Source organism: Megalobrama amblycephala, linkage group LG14, assembly GCF_018812025.1.
Source record: "Megalobrama amblycephala isolate DHTTF-2021 linkage group LG14, ASM1881202v1, whole genome shotgun sequence".
In the NCBI taxonomy this organism is placed as follows: Eukaryota; Metazoa; Chordata; class Actinopteri; order Cypriniformes; family Xenocyprididae; genus Megalobrama; species Megalobrama amblycephala.
The window spans coordinates 13,273,884-13,299,115 of NC_063057.1; the positions used below are offsets into that span (position 1 = coordinate 13,273,884).

The following is a 25,232-nucleotide window of genomic DNA, read 5'->3' on the forward strand; positions in this document are numbered from 1 at the left end:
TGGGATAGTTATGCCTGTTATAAAATATGTAATACATTAGTAATTATACAAACTAGAAGACATGTTTGAAGAAGAAAAACATTTAATTTAGAGTCATGATTTGCATTTATTATACAAAAATACCTTAAATCCACAAAAGCATAAAAAGACAATAAAATGCACTACATTGTATGCAGTTGCAACTGATTGATGAACTTTGGTCTTCATTACTGCAATGAAATCGCATCTAAAATATTAGTACAGAATAATGTAATTTGTGTGCACTTGCTGTGAACCAAAAAGTGCTCGGAGTGAACATTTCATAGGCAGTATCTGTCAAACATGTCGGAGACAGACCTTGCCTGTGGGCTTTCTTTGTAATGCTCTGAAGACAAGAACACCTGAAATCAATTTTAAAGACTTCCTGGAATCAGCTGTTTCAATAATCACTAACTAAGACCCCCTTATGTTAATAATGTTCTTTGTAGCCATAAAAATAAATAGCAATACATTCCAAGAAACCCTGGAGTGACCGTAGATAAGCCTTTAGCCAAAAAGTGTCACCGATTCAATGAAGGGGGAAAAAAGCTTTAAAAAAATTCCAATCAATATCAGGCAAAAAAAAAAAAAAAAAAAATGAAATAAAAAGCAGCATCTTTGCCAGCAGTGCAATTCTGTGATCAGGTCTTTAATATGTAACATATTAAGCCTTTTTCCTGAATACTACAGCCAGAAACTGTGGACTTTCAAAAAAAAAAAAAAAGATTTAATAAAAAAATAAATACTGTTAAAAGAAAATAATTTGTAGTAACAAACAGCAAGCACATGGCGTACAACTGTAAAACTAAATTTCTTTCATTAAAAATAAGCTTACTGGAATGTCAATAAAAGATTTAGACGAGTGCTAAAAAATAAACACTGGTCAAGAATCCATCTACCCTAATTGCACTTAAAAGAACTGAAGGTACAGAGTGTTTTATAGTCATTCGTAACAAGTTGTGGTAGAGCTTAAGATCACGGCTAGTGCAATAAACCGAGCACCAATGATATAAAGCCCAACATTTGCTGGTATATTCACATTAAATAAAGCGTTTCCATCTAAAACATTTTGGCCTGCTCATTGCATAAACTTTCCCAGCCTCCTTTTGTTATCTTGTCTCCTAAAGTAACAGTACTTTTGCTTGTTCCAGCACAACTAATTCATATTCCGCCACTCAAGCCGTACCCTCTCAAAGCACAGAGTTGAAATATCAGTTTGGTTTGTGTGTTCAATGGACATCAGGACAGACAGGGAGGTCCTTCCTGCGCATGCAGTGCAACACTGCGTCATGAATGGTGGGGAAAATGAGGTCAGGGGTCACAGGCTCACAGAAGAATTGAAGTGTCCTGAGATCAGAGAGAAGGGTCCCTGCACAACACAAAAACATAAGACAACAAAAAGGTCTTGTAAGCATCTTAGGAAAGACTCATTTGTTACATTAATCTTAATGTTAACCTACATTTCAGTTTGGCTTGGCCACATGACCGTTTATTAGTTCCAACTCTAGGTGGAGATGTTTACCACATTAAACAAATATATCACAATGAACTTTAACCTACATAAAGCATATGAACTCTGATGGACATTATATTATATTACATTATATTATATTACATTATATTACATTATATTATATTATATTATATTATTACATTTAACAAATATATCAGAATGAACTTTAACCTACATAAAGCATATGAACTCTGATGGATATTACATTATATTATATTATATTATCACATTTAACAAATATATCAGAATGAACTTTAACCTACATAAAGCATATGAACTCTGATGGAAATTATATTAAATTTTATATAATAATATCACATTTAAAGTACACATGAAATCAAAATTGACCTTATTTATTTTGTTAATATAATTAACACATTTAACAAATATATCAGAATAAACTTTAACCTAAATAAAGCATATGAACTCTGATGGACATATAATATAATATCACATTTAACCTACATAAAGCATATGGACTTTGATGAACTTCAATTATATTATATTATATTATATTATATTACATTATATACATTTTAAATGTTTATAAATGTAATTATTCATTGCTACGTATAGTATGAACTCTTATGGAGTTAAAAAAATATATTATATTTATTATATAAATTTATATCTATATGTAAAAATGAAATGAATTACTTACTGCTACATCCAGCAAGTACAACTTTCACGTCGACTGTCGCATACTCCTTGATCACCTGTAGGACAAAGAAGATCTACTGAAAAACATATAACCACAAATGACTGAATATTTTTGTACTAGATTTCTGCAATGTTGTGGGTGATTGCCAAGGTGTTGTGAAACAGCTGCTAAGGTGTTCCGTTTGTTTTTGCACACTAGATCTATGGTATTTGCTCATTTTATCATCCCAGGGGTGAATTTCATAAATCGGATCGCTTAGGAAAGTAATAGCACATCTTTTGTCAATAAGCCATGTCATATCTGTACCACAAACAATGATGGAAAAGTTGAATATTAAGAGTTTTAAATTTTCTAACTCCAATTATGATAATCTTATCTAAAAATGAACAAGCTGCTCAGCATGGAACAGAACAGCATGTGCTCTAATGTATTAAACCAGATCTCACTGTTCTGTGTTGAGTGTTGTCTTTGAGAAAAAAAAGCTGTCAACTTACGGATTTAATGGTTTTGGCTCCTACAGAGTCAATAAAGTTGACAGGAGTAAAGTCCAGTATGATGGAGTGAATAGGGGTTAGACGCTGCAGAAAGAAGTCGTCCTCAGATTCAGACTCAGCGTGGTTCTCGGTCATCTTGCCATTGGTGTACACATGCATCTGTTTTTGTGGCCCATTCACCACCTCATGAGTAACACGCAGCTCCACATCCTGTTGTGGCACCACAGAACATGGTCAGGTCGGAAATGCTGCATCACCAAACTACCACATTACATGGTGTACTATAGTGCTGTGTTTTAAAAGCCAGGGTGAGGTTGAGATTGCATGCTTAAATTTGCATAGATTTGAAATGACATTTGTCTTGCAAACATAAATTATTTATGCATACAAATATCCCAACACTGGAAACTTCAGAAGTGAATAATCTGGTGCAACATGTAACCCATGCTAAATATCTGTGTAAAGGATAAGAAGACTTTACTGACACAGATCAAATATATTCAGATGAAAAAAAAAAAAAATTCATACCAATAAGACAACTGCTTGTTTCTTCTGTGAACAGCTGTGGTTTGTGGTCTTACTCTCCCCGGTGTCTCTTTTTGCATATTTTAGCTGTGATTTCCTGGCAGTGAGCAGTTGTGCCGGGTCAATTCCAGTCTGTAGTCAAAGAAAAATGTACAGATTAATGCTTCTAGAATTTATGCAAAACACACTGAACTTTATGAGGCCAAACACTTGCTGTTCATGGAAACCTTTCTCCGGACAATAAGACGTACTCAAGGACAGAACAGTAAAACACACAAAAAAATCCAGTTAAATCATAACATAAAGCATTTAGACTCACCTTTGCCTTGAGGGCGCTTACATACAGGTCACTGTTTGCAAAGTAGATGGAGGTATTGGACTGAAAAATCTTAATCCCTGAGCATTCCTCAGCCTTGAGCAAGAGAACAAACGGCAGATAAGAGGACAAAGATTGTGGGTGGAAAAAGAATGGATTAAATCAGGCCTAATTGGGTGTCTGTGACTAAGAAATGCTGAGAACAACAGTTTTGGAGTGGAGCAAGCTAATTATACTAAAGAGATGGTTATGGGTTCAGTCTCAGCAACTAGAAAGTTATGATGGTTTATTGTCTTTTAAAAGTCTTACCTCTTCATACTCTTCCACATCAAAGTACAATCCTGTATCTGGGATTTGTCCAAGAACAGCATTCTTAGGGCTTAAAACAAAAGAAGAAGATCTGAATTAGACATTTCTTTTGGCAAAGTAATAACAAGGTAAGCAAAATGAAGAAAAATATATATTAAATGAATTACAATATGTATTAATATTTTACTATTAACTATATATAATTTATAATAAGTAAATAAATAAAAAGTTTATATTTACTTTGTATTCAATATTACAAGATCTAATATTAAAAACTGGGGAAGCTGATTGATAAAAAAAAATGAAATATATAGATTATATCTAAAACATAAAAAAATTTATATATAAATGTATAGCCATTAGAACAGTATGAATTAATGCACTGAATATTTGATATATAGTATGTAAAAACAAATTTAATAACTATTTTAATAATTATTTTCTATGTACTTAATACATTTAATAAAAAGATTAAAAAAACACTAATTAATAACTTATTTTTAGCTGTAAAGAACTACAGCATGAAAACTAGATATTGAATTATGTTTTGCATCAGAGCAGTAAGACATTGTGTTTTACCACTGTGTTCTGTAAATAACTGTGAGTATGGCAAAGCCCATGGAAACCACCAGACCATAATCCAGACCAAGGAGAACCGATGCAAAAAAGGACACCAGCCAAATTGCCTGAAGAAAACATGTTAGACTTTAACAACAAAATTGATTTAATCACATGCTAAAAAATAACCCAAACAAATGAAGTTTATTGAGTGAAAAGGGACATTCAAAGAAAAGAGATGAATTTAAATAGATGGAAATCGATTGGAACACAACCAAATGAGAAGTGTCTCCGACGCTCACCAGTTCAATCTTGCTGGTTTTCCATAATGCAGGAATGTCTTTCATTTGCCTAAACATCCCCAGGAGATTGACCATGATGATAGCAGCCAACACAGTCTAATGAGAGAACAAAGAGGACACTAAATAAACACCATCTAATCTCTGACTTCGTCATTTTGCACAAAGACAAACATTTCAAGCAGTTTTCTGTGATTAACTTTTGCACAAGCATATCAGAAAGCTCTTAACATACTGTAGGTAATGGCTGAAAGACAAATCCAATGGCCACCACCACCAGTAGCACGAGTATGGACGCCAACAGTCCTGCAATCTGCAGACACACACATTAACATAATTCAATTGAGTCTATCAGGAGGCACGACCGCCTTATCTTATCTTTAAGGCTTTACAGCAGTGATATACCCAGTGTGATGAGGTCATTATCAGAAGGACACTCCATTATAGGAAATGTACTTTTGCAATAGCCAATTGCATTTATAAGTACATACCATCATCGATATGGCATCTTGCACAAATATGTATGCCTCACTTACTTCAGTGTGTCCTCCTGTGCTCTCCTGTACCAGGCTGCGAGACATTGAGGCGGTAACGACAAACGTGTGGAAGAATGAACTCATAAAGTTACAAAGTCCCAGTGCCATGAGCTCCTACAGTCACATTAAACACAAAATGACTTTATAAGACCATGTGATTTTACCTCAGGATCATAAAAATATAAAAAAAATACTTTATAATGTTAGGCCATGTGATTTGTAACCAAAATGGAATAGTAGCTCACACTGTATAAAGCCTATTTTACATACCGTGCATTATATAAACTGTTTATAATCATTTTTAATCAGCAAGAATCCATTAATTTGATCAAAAGTGACATTGTTATAACAATTTGCTATTTTAAATAAATGCTATTATATATAATATATATATATATATATATATATATATATATATATATATATATATATATATACTATCGGGAAGTTTCGAGTTTACTGCCTTTACTGAGTTGAGAATCTTGGCTCCTCGCACAAAAGTTCAGTCCAAAACAGATGAACTGGTGAGTTACTGAGGTCCCAATCAGTCTCTATTACTTTTGTTCACTTAAGCACTCAGCCTGTTTGCATTATGTTGCCCCATATGAACCTTCCCTGCAATTAGTGTACTATAAGTCATTTTGTACAAAAGGATCTGCTAAATAGCAAGTAACTGAGTAACTGTGGTGTCTGGCTAATTCAGACATTCAACTTAAAGCCATAGAAACCAAAATAAAGGGCAGCTGAATAAAATCCATGTCCCTGCCAGGAAACACAGAATCAAATTACTTTGACAATGAAGAACGGGACAACTGAGACATTAAAGCAGTATATCTATTGCTTTATCACTTAGAAAATAACAAACTTCAAACTTTGCTTGGAAAGTATGCTAGTTTTATCTTTCTTCAAAGTAAATTCCACTTGGTTTGACATTTTGTTATTTAACGCAATCAATATACAAGGCAGAACTATGATATTTACAGACATTTCATTTTATTCTCTACCTGATTTCCATCCACACTGTAGCCATGCTTGAGAGCAAAGATTTTGGCTAATGATATTGCAATCGAGAAGCCAACAACAGCTATAGCAACGGCGTCTGCGAGGAGGTTAGGAAAGACCGAGAAGTCTGGAATCTTGGGTGGCAGCAACCTTAAAACAAAACATTAAGAAAGAAATATTAAAATGTAAATATTTGTAAAAATGTAAATGGTTTCAGTTCAGCCTTTAAGTAAGGTTGTGATCTTACCCAGTGGGAATTTTACCCACAACTTCTACACCATAGTTTTCAGACATAAGCATCCCGTATGAGATTCCAGTAGACACAATTACCTTCAAAGAACAAGAACATCATGGATTTACACAAAGGTATGAGAAAAAAAAAAGAGTGCATGTGTGAGCACAATTTTTCATGGAAAGGGCCTTTAAAGTTGTACCACTATGATTTCTCCAGGGATGGGGATAGGTAGTTTCTTTTTAAAGCGTTCATTGAGATCTTTGATGATATACAGGAACACGGTGCACACCAGTCCAATAATTAGTGTGACAACATTAGTGCTTGCAATGTTCCTGAAGACAGCATCAATGCTCTGAGGGGAAAACAAAATGAATGCAAAGATCAGTATTCAGTACACAGTCTTCTAAATTATTAATCTATTATTTACATTTTATTTCAGTCAATGAAAATGATTTCTAAGTTTCAGTTTTAGTTAAAGATCTTTATTCATTCACGATTCAAGTAATACCTTAAGCAATGAGAATAAATGTTTATGAAGTAATGTGAATATGTGCAACAGTGTCACATATCAAAAACAAACACCCTGAAGTTTCCCTAGGGTCAAAGGTTACTCACATGTATTACAGAAAGAGGCCCATTGAAACGTGCAGTGTGCACTCCCAGCAGGTACTTGAGCTGCGACACTGAGACGTGCACAGCGGCAGCCGTAGTGAAACCTCGCACCAGCGGCTCAGTCAGGTAAATAGCCAGGAAGCCGAATCTCAGCAGACCCAGAACAAACTACAGGAGATCAGAACACAATTATGTACCCAAACATCAATCCTTGGGATACAGTAACTTGAGGAGAATAACATGGTCATCAACAGTATTCCATGAAAGGTGTCTATTATAAACACTGTGTAGGCCTGCATGAGATGCCTGTGATGTACACCATAAACTTGTTTTAATAGGTTTATGATAGCATTATGCTGCACTTCTTTCTCATACGACGTATTTCCTTGTTAAGCTTGCCATTTTAGCTGACAATATGAGCTGAGTGAAGGAGAATTGGATTACAATGTTTTTCAGATGGTTTATCTACAAAAGATGGGGGTGATATCAAAAACATGCTGTTGGTCTACTTTGTAATGGCAATATACGTCTGTGTTGCAGGAATTTACTTGCATAGATATGGAGAATGCACTAGTTTTGACCTACTAAAGTCATAATGGGGCAATCAAATCACAAATGAAGATGAATATAGCACTTCAAGTCAGAAATAATAAATTACACACGTCACCCTTAATAAAATTAAATTAGAAGATGACTAGATTCTACACACTTTGTGATGTTCAAAACTATGGGTAAGATCAGAAAGTGGCCCACCTGTATGATTCCTACTAGGGTTGTTAGAGCTACAACCACCTCCACTCGTCTGGCATCACGGGCCTCAAAATCCACAACCTGTGATGCGTTGGTACCATTGACTGCAAACATGGAGTCCGGGGCCTCCCTTACAGCCACCCCGCCAATCATCAGACTGATTACTGCAAAAGTGCCTGAAGAAAAACATCAATAAAACTGTGTTTTAAAATATATATATATATGTCTTATTATTTCAAACCTCACAACCTTCTTCTTATGTTAAATGCTTTGCTTGAAAAATGTGATTGGACTATATTTAATTATAATAAATGCAACCTAAAATATTATAACCTGTATTTATATCCAATATTATATTATATATATATTATATTATAATATATTAATAATAATATTATTGTTACTAAAATTATATATTTATTTCTATAAAAATAAAAACAAATACAACTTGAAATATTATAATCTGTATTTATATCTATTACTATTAGTAGAAGTAATAATTAAATTTATTCCTATAAGAATAAAATGCAACTTAAAATATTATAATCTGTATTTATTAATATTATTATTTACTATTTTAAGTGTATTTTAAGCCTTACAGAATCATTGTGTGAGAGAGTAACAGGTGGTGTAATTGCTCTAAGGTACACAATGTATGATGGCTGAGTGTTGTTGTCACGGAGCAGGAGTTCCTTTGCCATGTGAGCAAATATTTCCGAGTGCATTTACGCAAGTGAGCTCTGCCTTGGCTCTCCATGTAGATAAAGCCCTCTGAAACTAGGTCTGTTTTACATTGCCATAACACTGTAGAGGGACAGAGCATGAGTGTTGTTTAAACAGGAGGCAGCATGCCTCTGTGCAGCAGGACCTTGCCAAACATTTGGACTATCGCCCATTCTCTCACTCGTAATTCACGCCACAGGGGCCGAGAAAGCAAGATATTCAAGCAACAACTCTGGTTTGGGTAACCTTTTGACTTTTGAACCTTTGATCTATCTTCTCAGTGGTGTTTCTAATATCCTACAGGGATTTCTGAGGATTTGAAGATCCCCACATTTAACAAGACAAAAACAAAAATGCAGGGCATCTAACCACCCATAAAAAAGTGAAATGATATCATGAGCACCACAAATAAGGATCTTACAAATGATACTTTCTTTTCCTGCTTATGAAAGTCAGGACATAGCAATCAGAGAGCCTTTAAAGCTGTCAGCCTGTACATTTAGAAGGAACAATGAAAAACGGACTTCCTGATGAGACTATGCCACAGGATCACAGAGTTCACGGAAGTGCTGGGATAAACAGACTAAGGATTTTAGACTTTATCAAACTGAACTACACTTGTTTAGTCAGGCAGTAATGTTTTGCTTAATAAGACTGACTTAGCAAAACTGTACAGAGGAATGTCATATTTCAGGTAGTCACATGCAAGCAGTCTTTTGAAAGGGAAAAAAACAGGCGCACATGGCCTTTCAGTTCAGTTATAATACAATAATAGACAGGTGTGAAAAAACATTGCACAACAGTCTCTATGAAGTCTTATTGCGTAAAGTCTGTGGGTGGTCTGTCTGACGCTGAGACTATATTTTAAGTCACAAGAATGTTATTAAAAGCCTGGCATGCACGCCATTGAGTCTCACCTATTGATATATGTCTGGAGGTACCAAAGAATGTGTATAACAGGACGGGATAAAATGACGAATATAACCCAAACACTGGAGGAACAGCTGCCAACATCGCATAAGCAAGACCTGTTGAATATGAGAAAAAGAAGCAAATGATCAAATGAACCTGCCCCATGCTCAGTAACTCAACGGTTCAACATTTTTACTACAACTAATAATAATAATAAAGCTTTAAGAATAATAAACACATAATATTTTTATAATTCATCATATTTAATATCAAACAGTTTTCAATAACATCTGACCTTGAGGTAGCTGCATTACACCTGTGCTGATTCCAGAAACTATGTCCCCAAACAGGTATTCCTTCAGTGGATATGATGGCAGCCATGTTAAAATTGGCAGAAAACTAAACACAGCCGATTTGGCTTTCTCAGACGAGCAACTGAAAACAAAGGAGAGATGATTGTTAGTATGAATACTTCATCTTCTTTCATTTGTGTGATTTGAATATGTGCATATTCAAACACTGCAAAAGATTAAAAGACAAATCAGACGTGACACGATTTGATGTACCATATTTGAATGTATGTGAACAAGCGGTGGCGGAGGCGAAGATTATCAGTGAATGATGACTGTCCATGTCTGTTGAAACTGAGTCATCAATTTATCCACCTCAGACTGGACAGGCAGGGTTAACAAATGTAATGTGTCACTATTGTTGTGTAATACTAGTAGTACTGCAATCTTTTATGGAGGATATGACCAAATAATTAATTTATTATGGCTGTTTTATCAGGCAAGGATAATTTTCTGAAACTCAGATAAGACTCAAACCTGATACCATTATTAAAGTTATAAAATACAGTTTAGAAAATCACAATAGATGTAATGTGAACTAGGATGATTGAAAACAAGTTTATATATAAAGTTGAGTCCAAAAGTCTGATACCACTAGTGATTTATTTTGCTTTTTTAAAATTTAATACACTTTTTCAATTATTTAAATGAAATGTGAAATGTTAAACTGAACAATGAACATGAATGTCTTGGTATTTGGTTTGTCTCTCTTTTGGGTAAATAGCTGCAGCATTGTAAAACCGAATGATCATGCCCTCAGGCATGATTTGAGAATGATCATCTTGTGCTTCAGTGGATGAACATCTGATAATCTGTACAAAAAGTCACATGAGCAATATCACAAATTTGCTTATATGATAAGTGACCTAAAAATACTGCAGAAAATTTCTCAATGCGGTCTCAGACTTTTGGACTCCACTGTAGCTCACAGACTTAATATGAAAGCAGAATCTATTGAAATAGCCCTACCGAAAATGCTCAGCTATTCTCCGTCTACAGGACTTGGGTGTCCTCTTTTTCCTGTGCAGAAGCTCTGAGTCAATATAGCCTTCATTGAACACAGGTCGTTCCACGTGGTACATCAATGTAGCAGATGGTTCCTCGCTAGCAGTTATGTTCTCCATAGCAGCAGTGGAAACACAGTCATGTCAGCCTATGATGACCTCGAGAATGAACTCGTGCTCTTGCTTTACTTCCTCTTCCTGTTTTCAATGAACAGTGGAAGATGAGCACTCTGTGAAGAAAGAAAAAAAACTTCAGACTATCACAAACAATTCTGCTTTTATTCAAGCATGTTCTGTTGATCAGCTATTAGGTAAAACATTTTATTTAGAGACTTGCAGGCGTTAAACACTGCTGGTGTATAATTACAAGTCCTCAAAATAATCTTGAATCGGTTTTAGTTTACACCACCTGATAGAAATGATAGTGACGATCTAGCATGCAACCTACAGGAAAAATAAAATAAAAACTCTGAAAATGTGTTTTGCTTTCTAAAAATAATGTTATGTCCTTAAGTAATATATAATGTCATGTGGTTAATATGATTTAATCCATATAACAGTGGGTCTAAAACACACAACCTCAGGAGGACACGGTGTACAGCTTAAGCAATAACAACCCATTCAATGATCCAGTCCATTTTTAGTACAGTCCACTGCAAATCACAAGACCATAGTAAAACGCACTGGATATGACTGCTGGTGTATGCCAAAGTTGACAAAGCAGCGGTATAAACATTACAAGCCCTGCACACTATACAAGATGAACTCATGACATTCAAAAGTCATTCCATTAAACGACTGCCTTAACCATTTTGAAAAGGCCATTTTTAAAGATTTTAAAACATAATGGGTTTGAGTGCTAATAAATTACACTGAGATGACACAACCTAAATTGCTTTTCATATATAAATAAAAAAAACTGTAACAGATGTGAGAGTTTTACAGTTCATTTAGCCATAGTATTGTGCTCAAGGTGTGACACTACAAGGTGTTTATTGGAAAGCAAATTGCTGATATTTCTACAGAAGTAGCGCATTACTTTTTCAGTTTACAATAACATATAGAAGTTACTTTTTCAAATAAGTAACGCAAGTTGCTGCACCCTCTACTGTACAGACGTAAATATGCATTTGCTTAAGCCTGAGGCTTATTCATCTCACTTTTGGTGTGAAAGGGCCTTCATTTTTGCGAAAAATATAACTTTTTTGTTGTGGTTATTAAAAACAAACAAGCAAGCCCAGCCCAGGTGAGAAAAAGTAATGCAAAAGTACAGTAGTAACGCAATTAGTTACTTTTTGGGGAGTAACGCAATATTGTAATGCATTACTTTTAAAAGTAACTTTCCCCAACACTGTTTGCTTGTACACCACAGATCTAACGTTAGTAGATACAGATCAAAAGAAGAAAAAGCATTAACAAATTAAAATAATAAGTAATTTGCACTGAAGTGTTTAGAAAAATGACTATAACACACAGTAAATGCTGCTTTCAGCTATCCATCCAAGTCATTGTTTACATTAACCGGTTTGCATCGCTTGTGTCAAACTGCACAATCATGATGTAATAACATACAATGAGTTTCAACAGTGTACGTGTGTTTCCGCCACTCTCTGAGCCCTCACACTTTCAAAATCAAGGCAACCAGAAATAAACATTTTTGAAGAACGTCCTCGTTCTGTTCGACCCTACGACTCCACAAACCTGTTAAGCAGGTACGATACAGTGTTAGCAAAAAGCTTTGCTCAGTTATTGTAGTTTTAATGATGAGAAAAAAGCCTAAGCATCTTACCTCTCACTGCCTCCGTCCTAAAAATGACCCAAGGTCGGTGAACTGAGCTTAGAAGAGCGCGAGCATCGACAGTCCTGTTACTGTATAACATGTCAAAGCCCTTTAACTGCCGACGACACTTGCGTCATCTGCTGGACTGATAAGAGAAGCGCTACGTAACCTCATGCGTCACTACACACCCGGAAACGCCACATGGGATATGTAGTTCTCTTAACTAACGCAACCGTATCAGATAAAGGAGATACATTCTGTACATCTGATATCCGGCGGATTACAGAGAGATTGTTAAACAAGTAATTCATGTTTTTATAAATAATTATGATTAGAACAAACAGAGCGTATTTTATTTATTTATTTATTTTTAAAAGATTTCCCTAACATAACAATGCAAGGTCACAACTGCAATGTAAGCGCGCCCTCTTGTGTAAAAACTACTATGCAACAACAAGTTGATACCAAGTTATATATAAAAATAAGACACTAAAATAGGATACTTTTGGATTTTTCTCATTGGTGTTTTAAAATTAACTTTTAAAATATCCAAAATGACTTGCCCCTCACACTATACCATTTTAAATGGCTACTTAACATGGGACAGATTCAAGGGAGAATCTGATTCCTACTATATCATAAATCAAAATATATCAAAATCATACCCATCACAATAAAGAACCATCACATTTTCCACAGTTTCATAACTTTAACATGATTTAGTTTTAATGATCACAGTTTTTCCCATTACTGCTGTCAGAATGCATGCGGCAGGACACAAATGATAATGTCAGAACTAATTTTGTGTCATCCTATGCTTTAGGAGGAATGTAATGCTCATTGGAAGTAAGCTTTAAACATTTAGTATGACGTCACACTTTTAAAAGTAGAATATTAAAAGCATGTAATCTGGCTGTCTCTTACCTGTAGAAAAAATGTCAAGGTTTAAAACCCCAATATCAGCATCCAGCACACTGTGTGTACAGCTAGAGTCACAAGTCTGGTAAACAAAAACAGAATAAATCAATGGTGCACTGAAAGTCTTCAGTGTCAGTTGACGGTACGTCACTCACAGACTGCACGTCCCCGAGTTTTGAAATGCTTTTTAATGGTTAGCTGTACAAGCCCATTGAATTTATTGCACAGAAATATGGCATTGCAATAATGATTACAATGTATTGTGTAATTGGATGCCATGACATGACAATGAACCTTGTTCTGTCTCATTTCAACTACTACAATACATTATTTTTCTGCATTTAGTTTGTGAGAACTGTGAGATATCACTCTTAAAGGGATAGTTCACCAAAAAATGAAAATTCTGTCATCATTTATTCACTCTGATGACTCTGATTTTTGGAACACAAATGAAGCTATTTTACATGAAATCTGAGAGCTTTCTGTCTCTCCATAGACAGCTACACAACTACCAATTTGATGATTCAAAAAGTTCATAAAGAGATCATAAAACTAATACATATGAATTGAGCGGTTTAGTCCAAATTTTCTAAAGAAACTCGATCACTTTTTATGATGAACAGATTTAATTTAGTCTTTTATTCACTTATAAACATTGATCAGCGAACATAAACAGAAGTTCAACCAAACCTGCTTGACGCGGTAGAACAAACCTCATTGGTTCTTGTGGAAGCTCAAACACGCTGCTTAAAGGATTAGTTCACTTTCAAATTAAACTTTCCTGATAATTTACTCACCCCCATGTCATCCAAGATGTTCATGTCTTTCTTTCTTCATTCGAAAAGAAATTAAGGTTTTTGATGAAAACATTCCAGGATTATTCTCCATATAGTGGACATCAATGGAGCCCAAACGGTTGAAGGTCAAAATTACAGTTTCAGTGCAGCTTCAAAGCGCTCTACGTGATCCCAGACGAGGAATAGGGGTCTTATCTAGAGAAACCATCACTCATTTTCTAAAAAAAAAAAATTTTTTTATACATTTTAAACATAAATGCTCATCTTGAACTAGCTCTTTTCTTCTTCTTCTCTATTAGAATTCCGGCAGTGTAGACACTGCTAAGTGTATTACTGCCCTCAAGATGAGCATTTATGGTTAAAACGTATATAATTTTAATTTTTTTTAAGAAAATGAGTGATGGTTTCTCTAGATAAGACCCTTATTCCTCATCTGGGATCATGTAGAATGCTTTGAAGCTGCACTGAAACTGTAATTTTGACCTTCAACCGTTTGGGCTCCATTGAAGTCCACTATAAGGAGAATAATCCTGGAATGTTTTCATCAAAACCTTAATTTCTTTTCGACTGAAGAAAGAAAGACATGAACATCTCGGATGACATGGGGGTGAGTAAATTATCAGGAAATTTTAATTTAAAAGTGAACTAATCCTTTAAAGGCAGGAACACACCAAGCCGACGTCGACGAACTAGTGGCGATGAAAGCAGACTGCGGGGTTGGCTCACGTCGGCAGCGTCTGGGTCCAAAGTTGGCCTGACACACCAAACCGACGCTCGACAGCCGACGGCCAAGTAGCACGTCTGTTCTGCACCTATACGTAAGATGAAATGCCTTTCCGTACCAGCAGATGAACAAAAACTGCCCGACGGCTGCCTGTCGGCTTGGTGTGTTCCTGCCTTAACGCATGAGAATGAACCTCATTGCACATGTCAAGCAAACATGCTTGAGCTTCCGTTTACCTCAACTGATGTGTGAGTTGATGAATTTTTATGTGAATAAAAGCCCAAATTAAATCCGTACATCTTATAAAGTGATAGTGTCTCTTCAGAAAATTTGGACTAAACCGCTCAATTCATATGGATTAGTTTTACGATCTCTTTATGAACTTTGTGAAGCGCCAAAGTGGTAGTTTTGTAGCTGTCATTGGAGGGACAGAAGCTCTCAGTTTTCATCTAAAATATCTTCATTTGTGTTCTGAAGATGAACAAAAGTGGTGTGGAACGACATGAGGGTGAGTAATTAATGACAGAACTTTTACTTTTGGGTGAACTATCCCTTTAATAAAAATAAAGGTTCCAAAAAGGGGTTTTCGCCAGGTGGGTTGAAGTTTTACAGCCCCTCATGGTGTCTCCAGGAGGGGTCAGCATCTTCATGCAAATTCAACAGGAGAATAAACAGTTCGTTATGCTTATAGAGCGAGCATATAATGCTGAGAGATTAGTATAGTTAATGTTTTGTTTGGACTCACCTTGAAAAAGATTCAAACACTCTCACATGGTGATTTGCTGGAAAAGTAAATAAGAAACGCCCACTGGTGCTTCTACATCGCACATGCGAACGGTGTTTGGCTTTGTCAGTTTATTGACTGAGCTAAATCAGGAAATGCCTTTTAAGACAACAAGCCCAGATTCGTTGCGATGCGTTCCTGTGATTTTAGTCGCTCGAGCGTGTTTAATAAACATCGAGAGACTTGACCAGCCGTTTTAGAAAGAGCCGAGTGGATGATTTGATTCAGCAGGATGAAAATTTAGATAGATGAGGTTACATGAGCGCTGAAGGTTTGTAGGTGAGAGACATCACATCACACACCTTTAATCATGGCAAAAGCGAAAACAGACGAGGAGTTCACGTTCGTCAGTCCAGTGGTGAAATATTTACTCTTCCTCTTTAACATGATATTTTGGGTAAGTGCTGCTCACTCCTACATATACACAAATCATATATTATATTATATTATATTATATTATATTATATTATATTATATTATATTATATTACAAAATATAAAAAGCTTACATTTTTACACTGTCTGGATTTTTATTATATTAGAACAAAAAGAGACTAAATACTACATAATAGAGCAGCTTTTAACTCCTCACATGATGAGGTTTAATGATTAATGTTTTACCAAATGACTTTTGAAACTCCCCCTTGTACATGCACAAACACGAAGCAAGCTTTCCATATACAAACATGTATTTAGTTCACTTGCAGACTGAATGATGATCAAGTCATTGTATTAAAAGCAACTTGACTTATGTGTATTCATAAAGGCAGACTTGCATTCATGGTATTTAGGTATGAACAAACCTTAAAAACATCACCCATGGGCATGTCTCAACACTAATCTGCATTACTGCACCACAGGCTAGATTCTTTGAATATTTTGAAATATACTTAACAGTTCATGATGCATTGTACAGCAGCCTAACCTGTTTGATCTTGACTTGATGTACTGAGTAACACTTAGGGAACTGCCTGCTTTTTGCCCCAATAAATTGGGCCTGCTGTGCGATAAGATCTTGCTAGAATAATAATGAGTTCATATTAGACCTCATCAACAAAACCCTCTTTTGTAAAGTTCTTGATACTGCCAGTTTACTTTCCCAAACTTTTCTGAACTTGAAGCTGTTGCTAAGCAGCGGGTCTCATTGATTCATATGCTGATAGAGCAATGCAGGGTGTTTGGACGAGTGGGGGCCCCATGCTTCTTTTATTTGTTGCCCTGTAGCATTTAATGAATAATAGACCTAAATGAATAATGCCTCTTCAGAGGGAGAATTAGACACCCAAAATATTTAAAACAACCTTGGATAATTACTTCAGTTGTTTTCTGAAGGGCATCAAGAACATTCTAACAATGTAAATGGACACAATCAGTTGATTTAAGTTAAAGTCAGTTGATTTTAGCTACTAGAGTCTACTGCATGCTTGCTGGTGCAAATATGCACATGCAAATACCAAAGGAGATTTCATGATGAAAGCCTCAAGAACAACTCACTTTTTTTATATAATGCAGTACTGAGCAGTTACTGGGCCTCAATGCATTGTAGAAAATCACAACCTTTGTGGAACATATGTGAGAAGTGATTCAGTATTATATTTTGTGGGTGTTGGGACACAGGAAATGTGCAAAACAAGCATCTTAAATGAGTGTCTCTGGGGGCTTGTTTCCTACCTTTTAGTGCGTATGATTAAAAACAAAACTGAACATACATGGAAATGCATTTTAATTGTATATTTTTAATATTATAATACAATATGAGCTCTAAATTATTATTTAATTATTATAAAATAATAATTAAAATGTATTACTATTATTTAATAAATTAAATTATTATTTAACTTTTATTATTTTACTGAATAAACCTGAATACTTTGAGTTAGACCATTTTAAGAGCTTTTGAAATGCAATAAAAACCTCTCTCAGGCAACAACTAGGATTTTTCTGGCTTTGAAGCGATAAGAATATGGATACTGCTTTCTCAGAGAAAAGCTATGTGGAGTTTCGTAGTAACCCGATAGCTGTGTCAGAGAAAGGGGGCTACATTGTGTCAGACAAACTGGGACCTTTAGTTGTGTGAGAAACGGAGAGTGAATGAACCCTGAACTTCATTTCTTTATATAGAATTTCCTCTGCTCTTTTTCTTCTCATGAACTTTCACACATGCTGATGCTATACATAAAACTATGTGAAAACCACATCAATTTTCCACTCTGAAACCTCAGGTGTTTTTTTCATAATGCAGTTTGAGGTAAGCAACAGGCCCCTCGCTTAAACTTGACAATAAGAGTCTTTACTTCGCTTAGTCAAGCCTTTTACACACTTAAACCCTTGTTATATTTAGGAAAATCAATGAATAAGGATGTTATCCTGCCACACCCTGGAAAGGAATGACATTGACATCAGATTTATCCTGTGTTTCTGTACATCTGTTTTGACATACAGTCTCACTCCTTTCTGTTATAGGTAATTGCACTGGTCCTGATATCTATTGGAGTTTATTCCAGGATAGTTAAACACGGTAAGTGTGTTTACTTGCAAGACCGCTGCTTGTTTTACAGCTGGAACAGCAGAACAGTGTTTACATCCTCAGATATTTGTATTTATGTAGCTTTCTTCTTAGACATTTCAGCTACTTTATATGGTGATGCTGATAACATACACAGTTTTTGGTGTAAAAGCAGAAAGTGAGCTTTAAGAAAGGACCTTACAAGTGTTATATCATAAACTAGCTTAGTCTAATAAGTATAAAAATGAATATTTGGAAGTTTGCTTCACGTTAATGCCCTTCATATCCATATCATCATACATATTCACTTGACATTAAAGGTTCAGGCAGTCTGATATTGCAAAAGCAGGTTTTCAGTAACCAGTGCCATTGTAGAAAGTCAGCCATTAATAATTGATTCCACAATTGAAAGTGTCCAGTAATATATGAGTTACAAAGATAAAGCAATTTTTTTATAGATAAAAGTACATAAACTACCAATCATAAGTTTTAAATAATTGAGATGTTTTCAAAAAGAAGTCTCTTATGCTCACCAAGGCTGCATTTATTTGATGAAAAATAAAGAAAAACAGTAATATTGTGAAATTTAAATAAATGTTGTACATTTTAATATATTTTAAAATTTTACTTAGTCCTTTGATGTCAAAGCTGAATTTTCAGCATCATTAGTCCAGTCTTCAGTGTCACATGATCCTTCAGAAATCATTCTGATATGCTGATTTGCTGCTTAAGAAATATTCTTATTATTATCAGTTAATAACAGTTGTGCTGCTCAATATTTTTGTGGACGATACAGTACCATTCAAAGGAGAAAAAAAATTAATAAAATGAATTTTATTTCAAGTAAATACTGTTTTTGAACTTTTTATTCATCTTTTTATTATTTGTGTGGTTTCCACACAAATATTCAGTAGTAAAAACTCTCTTCAACATTAATAATGAGAAACATTATTAAAAATTGAGCACCAATAATATCTGCAATAATTTAGCTCCAAATCAGCATATTAGAATGATTTATGAATTATCATATAACACTGAAGACTGAAGTAATGGCACTTACATGTTAAATAGTAAACAGTAATTTCATTTTATTTTAATTATATTTTTTCACAATATACATAACACTGCTTTAACTGTATTTTTAATCAAATAAATTCAGCCTTGGTGAGCATAAAAGGCTTCTTTTAAAAAACATTAGCGTATATACACAGTATTATAGATAACATTTATCTATCCTAAGTGTAAGTATGCCACAAAAACTGTCTCTATATATCTATCTGGTCTGTCTGTTTTGCTCTGCAGAGACAGCACTGGCCTGTCTGACAGTGGATCCTGCTCTGTTACTGATGATATTGGGCATTCTCATGTTCTTCATCACGTTCTCTGGCTGTGTGGGTTCTCTGAGGGAGAACATATGCTTACTGCAGACGGTCAGTATTAAAGCCAGCTGCTTGATCGAAAGTGTCACATCAGGACAGTTTCTTTGGCATTTTTAGATGATTTTGAGAATGGTACATCAGAATTTGGCTAGATTATATGTGTAATTTGTGTTTTTAAATCAGAAAAGTAGGATGTACCCGCTATAACAGTCTTGGTACATTTTTAATCAGGACAAAGTTTGTCATTAGTGGAGATAAAACTACAAACAGATACATCAAACAAGATACATTTTACATAGAAAATGACAATTAACCCTCATAGCAACCTCTAATTTCCCTGCAGTTCTGCATCGTCTTGACTATCATCTTTCTGCTGCAGCTAGTGGCTGGTGTTCTGGGTTTTGTCTTCTCAGACAAGGTAAAAAGCATCATGAATCAGATTAGTATGCTAATGCCAATGCTACAAATTAGCAAGCTTGAATATATCCATTTTATAGAGCTAATGTTAACTTGGGTTTTGTTTATTCAAATAATTGACAGTCATTTAAATCAAATTGACCTTTAATTCATCAGATTAAAGTATAGTATTTTGGTGCACTATTAAATGCCCCTGTCTTTGTGAAGGCTTTGTATAAACAGGCATAAGTGCAGTATTTGGACATGCTATAACAAAACCCCTAGTCACGAACATACTGGATTTTTAGTTGACGCGGTGCGCCCTCTACTGTCTTTCACCTACCAGTGTAATTAGCTAAAAAAAGGATCAGCACTTTAAATTGCCATTCTAATAAATCCAACAAAAAACAGTGATTTCAATCAAAGTTATCCATTACAGGCACGCGGCAAAGTAACAGATATGGTTGGCAGCGCCATCAAGCATTACAGGGATGATTTAGACCTACAGAACCTCATTGACTATGGACAAAAACAGGTCAGGATTATGTATACGTATATAATGTATAATAATAGTTTGTAATGGCTGGTAATGATGTTTTTGTTTTATGATATGATCAGTTTAACTGCTGCGGTGGGATTTCGTACAAGGATTGGTCTCAGAACATGTACTTCAATTGTTCAGAAGAGAACCCGAGTAAAGAGCGCTGTGCTGTACCCTTCTCCTGCTGCCTGCTCTCCACAGACGAGGTAAGGGGCTCCAAAAAAGATGTTTGAAATATAATTAAATAATATATTAAATATTATAAAAATAATATTAAATACTATTAATATTAAATAATATATTAAATATTATACAATCCTTATTTTTGTGGTGGTTTTATTGTAATGTAAATATAAATAAAATATTTTTTAAAATTCAAATATTTGTAAATATTATTATTATTATTATTATTATTAATGAATATTAGTTTTATTTCATTTTTTATTTTTGTATCAATATTGTTTTTATAATTATTGTCATGTAACTGCTCTGAGAAATGAAGATTGAGGATCCAAACACAGTATTTATTGAAAGGATAATCCACAATCAAAGTCCAAAAACAGACAACAGGTCAATACAAGCAATCAATCAAGCAACAAGACTGGAAACTCAGGCAAGAAATCCAAAAAACCAAGAGACATGAAACCATAGAGAATGTTCAGAAATGCAGTACAGACACATATAGACCTAGGCTGAATCAGAATTCACATTCACTATTCCCTTCATTAGTTCACTAATACAGTTCACTTGAAGGAATGACTGAAAACGAGTGAGGGAATTCGTGCACCGGAAGGGCTGCCGCAGAGTCGGCGTGCGAGTCTCACAGCGCATTATGGGTATTCTCTAGCTATTGAGCGTACATCAGTTGTACGTTCATTATTGTGGTGCATTGTGGGATTGAATGAGTGCACTTGATAATGTCCACTAAGGTTTCGGACACCACTAAAAATGGAGGTTCCCTCAAATAGTACCCTATTTAAGGGTATAGAGGGTGATTTCAGACACAGGGTAAGACAAGATTGACAGAGTGAACATTGTTTATATAGGCTGGGACCAAAAAAATTAATGATAAACAGCTGAAGACAATCAGTAATGATGGGACCAGGCAGAGGATTATGGGGGATGTAGTCCATGTCTGAATGGCAATGAACAAGAGGGGGGGGGTGCCCTCTGGTGGACAACCAGGGCACTCCAGATGGTGACCGTGACATAGTCCCCCCTCAAAGGAGTGGCTTCTAGACACTCCTCAAAACAAGTCCAGGAGGGAGGTGGAGTTTAGGCGGACCCAGGGAAGGATGGAGAGCCAGGCTGGTGTAGTGGAAGGAATGGAGATGGAGGTAGTGCAGGAGGCCAGGGCGGAGCAGGCAGAGTAAGTGGCCAGGGCGGAGCAGGCTGGGCAGAAGACCTCCACGGCAGAGCAGAAGACCACCACAGCAGCGCAGATGGGACTGAAGACCCCCATGGAGCAGAAGGCCACCACAGCAGTGCAGATAGGATTGAAGATCACCAAGGCGTAACTGGGAGCCACCACGGTGGAGCAGGCGGAGCCGATGACAACCATGGTGGAGCCGAAGACCCCTAGGGCAGATCTGGTAGAACTAAAACAGAGCACAGACAGGTTAGAGTTAGCCTCAGGGGCTGTGTCAGAACAAGCAGGGAGCTCAAGGGTGTCCTCCATGGTCCTAACAGGACAGACGGGAAGACTCATTGGCTGGAGCGGGCTCATGAGCAGACTCATGGGCTGGGGTGGGCTCTGGAGTGGACTCATGGGCTGGGGTGGGCTCTAGAGTGGACTCATGGGCTGGAGAGGGTTCTGGGGTGGACTTATGGGCTGGAGAGCATGATAGTTGGATGCTTTGGCATGGTGGCCATGTTGACTGAAAGCTCTGGTGTGGTGGCCATGTTGTGATCAGGCTCTGGTGCCTGTGATCAGGCTCTCAACAGTGAAGTAGGACCCACTCAACAAAAGCGCATAGTCCAAGAACTCAGCCAGCGATCCTCGAGGACCATCACAAATGAGTTTACATTGGTATTGTTCATTGAGTCCGTAACAATAAAGTTCAATAAGGGCAAAATCTGGGAAGTCTGTTAGATAAGCAAGGTCCAGGAAATCTCGGGTGTGGTCCTCGAGGGATTGTTTACCTTGGCGCAGAGGGATGAGTCTTACTGCTGGATCCATTGTGTGGCTAAGTCTTCTGTCATGTAACTGCTCCGAGATACGATGTTTGAGAATCTAAACGCAGTATTTACTGAAAGGGTAATCCACAATCAAAGTCCAAAAACAAGCAACAGGTCCATGAACAGGTAAGCAATCCAATCAAGCAACAAGGCAGGAAACTCAGGCAAAAGGGTAATCCAATAGACAGACAAGGAATCCAAAAAACCAAGAGACATGAAACCAGGAAGAATGCACAGAAATGCATTACAGATGCATACAAGACTTGGACTGGAACTAACAAGTTAATGATACACAGCTTTAGACAATCAGTGATGATGAGACCAGGCAGTGGATTATGGGGGATATAGTCCATGTGTGAATGGCAATAAACAAGAGGGGGGTGCCCTCTGGTGGACAACCAGGGTACTCCAGCTGGTGATCGTGACAGATATTATAATCGATAAATATGTAGGCTATATTTTAATTTATTAAAGGGAATTATTATTATTATTATTATTCATAGTTTTAGGGATATAAATACACATGCACAGGTACACAGCATTTTTTCCGTATTTGGGTTCCAAAAAGGATGTTTGTACTTTAAAATATTATATATGTAATATACTTTAATATATCCAAAAATTATACATTTACATTTAAATATATTTAAAAATATTAACATTATATTAAATATTATAATTAAATTATTGAGATATTAAATATTATTAATAATATTGTTGTTTAATTACAATATTATAAATATTGTAATAATATATTACATGTCCGTCCCCCTAATGCCACTTTGCCTTTTTCTGTTTTGTCAGGCTGTTATAAATACCATGTGTGGTCATGGGATGCAGGAGCTGGAATATCTTAAAGCTAGTGCCTTTATCAATACTAATGGCTGCATTGATAAAGTGGTGAACTGGATCCACAGCAACCTGTTTCTGTTGGGAGGCATCGCACTGGGCCTGGCCATCCCACAGGTACTCCCTTTCATGGGATAAAAGTCAGCTTTAAAGGGAAGTTGAGATAGTCTTTTCTTCCCTATTGTGACATATATCTGAATAAAATGGCTTCTCAAACAAGAAAAAAATGTAGGACGGGACTTGATTTTGTCCATCAGAAATTGATTGGATGGTTGTAATTTGCTATTGTTATGATCTCATGTGAGTGTCAGGTTGTCCCGCCCTCTGTGCCAGTAAACACATCATCAGGGAAGATAGGAGATGTCTCTGCAAGAGGGTGGGAAAGTTATTTTGATTAAAGATTACATAGGCATATTAATTTTAAAAAAATAATGATGTGCACAGATAAATCATTTATAGTATATATTGCCATATTCCATAAAAAGTCTATTATAGAATTGTCTATTGATTTCATCGCAACTTTAAAATTAAATAAAAAGTTTAAAAATTAAATAATGTCAAAGGTCATTGTGGGTGACTTTAGATTTAGTCTGATCTCAAACAGGCTACTTTAAGCATCTATATATACATTTATTTTGAACTGACGGCCTGTTCTCTTTTTCAGCTGGTTGGGATCCTCCTCTCTCAGATCCTTATTAATCAAATTCAGGATCAGATTAGACTACAGAATTACAACAAACAACATCGCTCAGACCCCTGGAGCTGAAACTGGCGAGAAAAAGACTGTATATGCATTTCTATAGAAAACATGTTACTGCCTGAAGTGATTGACATGGACTGGCTTTTGAACAAGGAGAACTAGGGTTAAGAACAGGCAGCCAAGTCATGTTTTCAGATAAAAGGTCATATGTATAATATTTTATGAAACAGAATGTTTGTATGAATAGTGTAAGCACACTGAAGATCAATAGGTCAATAAAACTATTTTGGGATATTTATGAGCACAGAATTTCAGTTTTTAAGGAGTGTTATCCTAGCAAAAGATGATGTAAAGTAGTCTGATATATGGACATTTTTAAAAACAGATATGTTTTGGCAGATATCATGAACATCTGAGGTCAAATAGAAATGAAAGTATTTTTATTCATCAGTATAATTTGCATTATATAATAAAACATTCTCTTTAACAAGCCTAAAGAGTCATAAGTGCTTTTTAATATTTCATATCATATTTAAAAAAGCAAAACAAAAACTATATATATATATATATATATATATATATATATATATATATATATATATATATATATATATATAGTTTTTGTTTTGCTTTTTTAAATATGATAAATTCATATTCAAATTCTATACAAATTCATATTCATATTTAAATTATAATTAATAAATATTTATATTTTATTTGAACAAACTGTTTATTATTGTTCACAGTTATATGGATGCAAATACACATGCAAACACACATAACTGATTCTCCATTTCATTAGCCAGTTGCACATGGATGCTCAGGGATTTTATTGGTGGTAAGTTTGAGTCTAACACATGTTAC

The 25,232-nt window shown here is 35.5% G+C and overlaps 2 protein-coding genes across 3 annotated transcripts; one reads left to right on the plus strand and one right to left on the minus strand.

Annotated features, from left to right (window-relative positions):
- Nucleotides 1-64: 64 nt before the first annotated feature.
- On the minus strand, nt 65-15,920 carry slc26a5 (solute carrier family 26 member 5). 2 transcript variants are annotated; one of them, XM_048154881.1, is made up of 20 exons: nt 15,782-15,920; nt 13,522-13,597; nt 10,783-11,047; nt 9,759-9,898; nt 9,469-9,579; nt 7,832-8,004; nt 7,082-7,246; nt 6,666-6,818; nt 6,479-6,561; nt 6,234-6,381; nt 5,230-5,343; nt 4,929-5,006; nt 4,697-4,792; nt 4,416-4,522; nt 3,837-3,906; nt 3,531-3,623; nt 3,215-3,343; nt 2,687-2,896; nt 2,193-2,247; nt 65-1,387 (listed from the first exon to the last, which is right to left on the minus strand). In XM_048154881.1, the coding sequence occupies exons 3-20, from the start codon at nt 10,935-10,937 to the stop codon at nt 1,248-1,250; spliced, it is 2,220 nt and encodes a 739-aa protein (XP_048010838.1). In that variant the 5' UTR covers nt 10,938-11,047; nt 13,522-13,597; nt 15,782-15,920; the 3' UTR covers nt 65-1,247. The 2 variants fall into 2 exon arrangements, with proteins under 2 accessions (XP_048010838.1, XP_048010837.1); XM_048154880.1 differs by lacking the exons at nt 13,522-13,597; nt 15,782-15,920 and adding an exon at nt 12,607-12,755.
- Nucleotides 15,861-24,860, plus strand: tspan33a (tetraspanin 33a). The gene is made up of 8 exons (XM_048154885.1): nt 15,861-16,217; nt 18,283-18,337; nt 19,628-19,755; nt 20,048-20,122; nt 20,540-20,635; nt 20,719-20,847; nt 23,624-23,785; nt 24,333-24,860. Exons 1-8 carry the CDS (start codon nt 16,131-16,133, stop codon nt 24,432-24,434), a joined length of 834 nt encoding a protein of 277 aa, XP_048010842.1. The 5' UTR covers nt 15,861-16,130; the 3' UTR covers nt 24,435-24,860.
- Nucleotides 24,861-25,232: the final 372 nt, after the last annotated feature.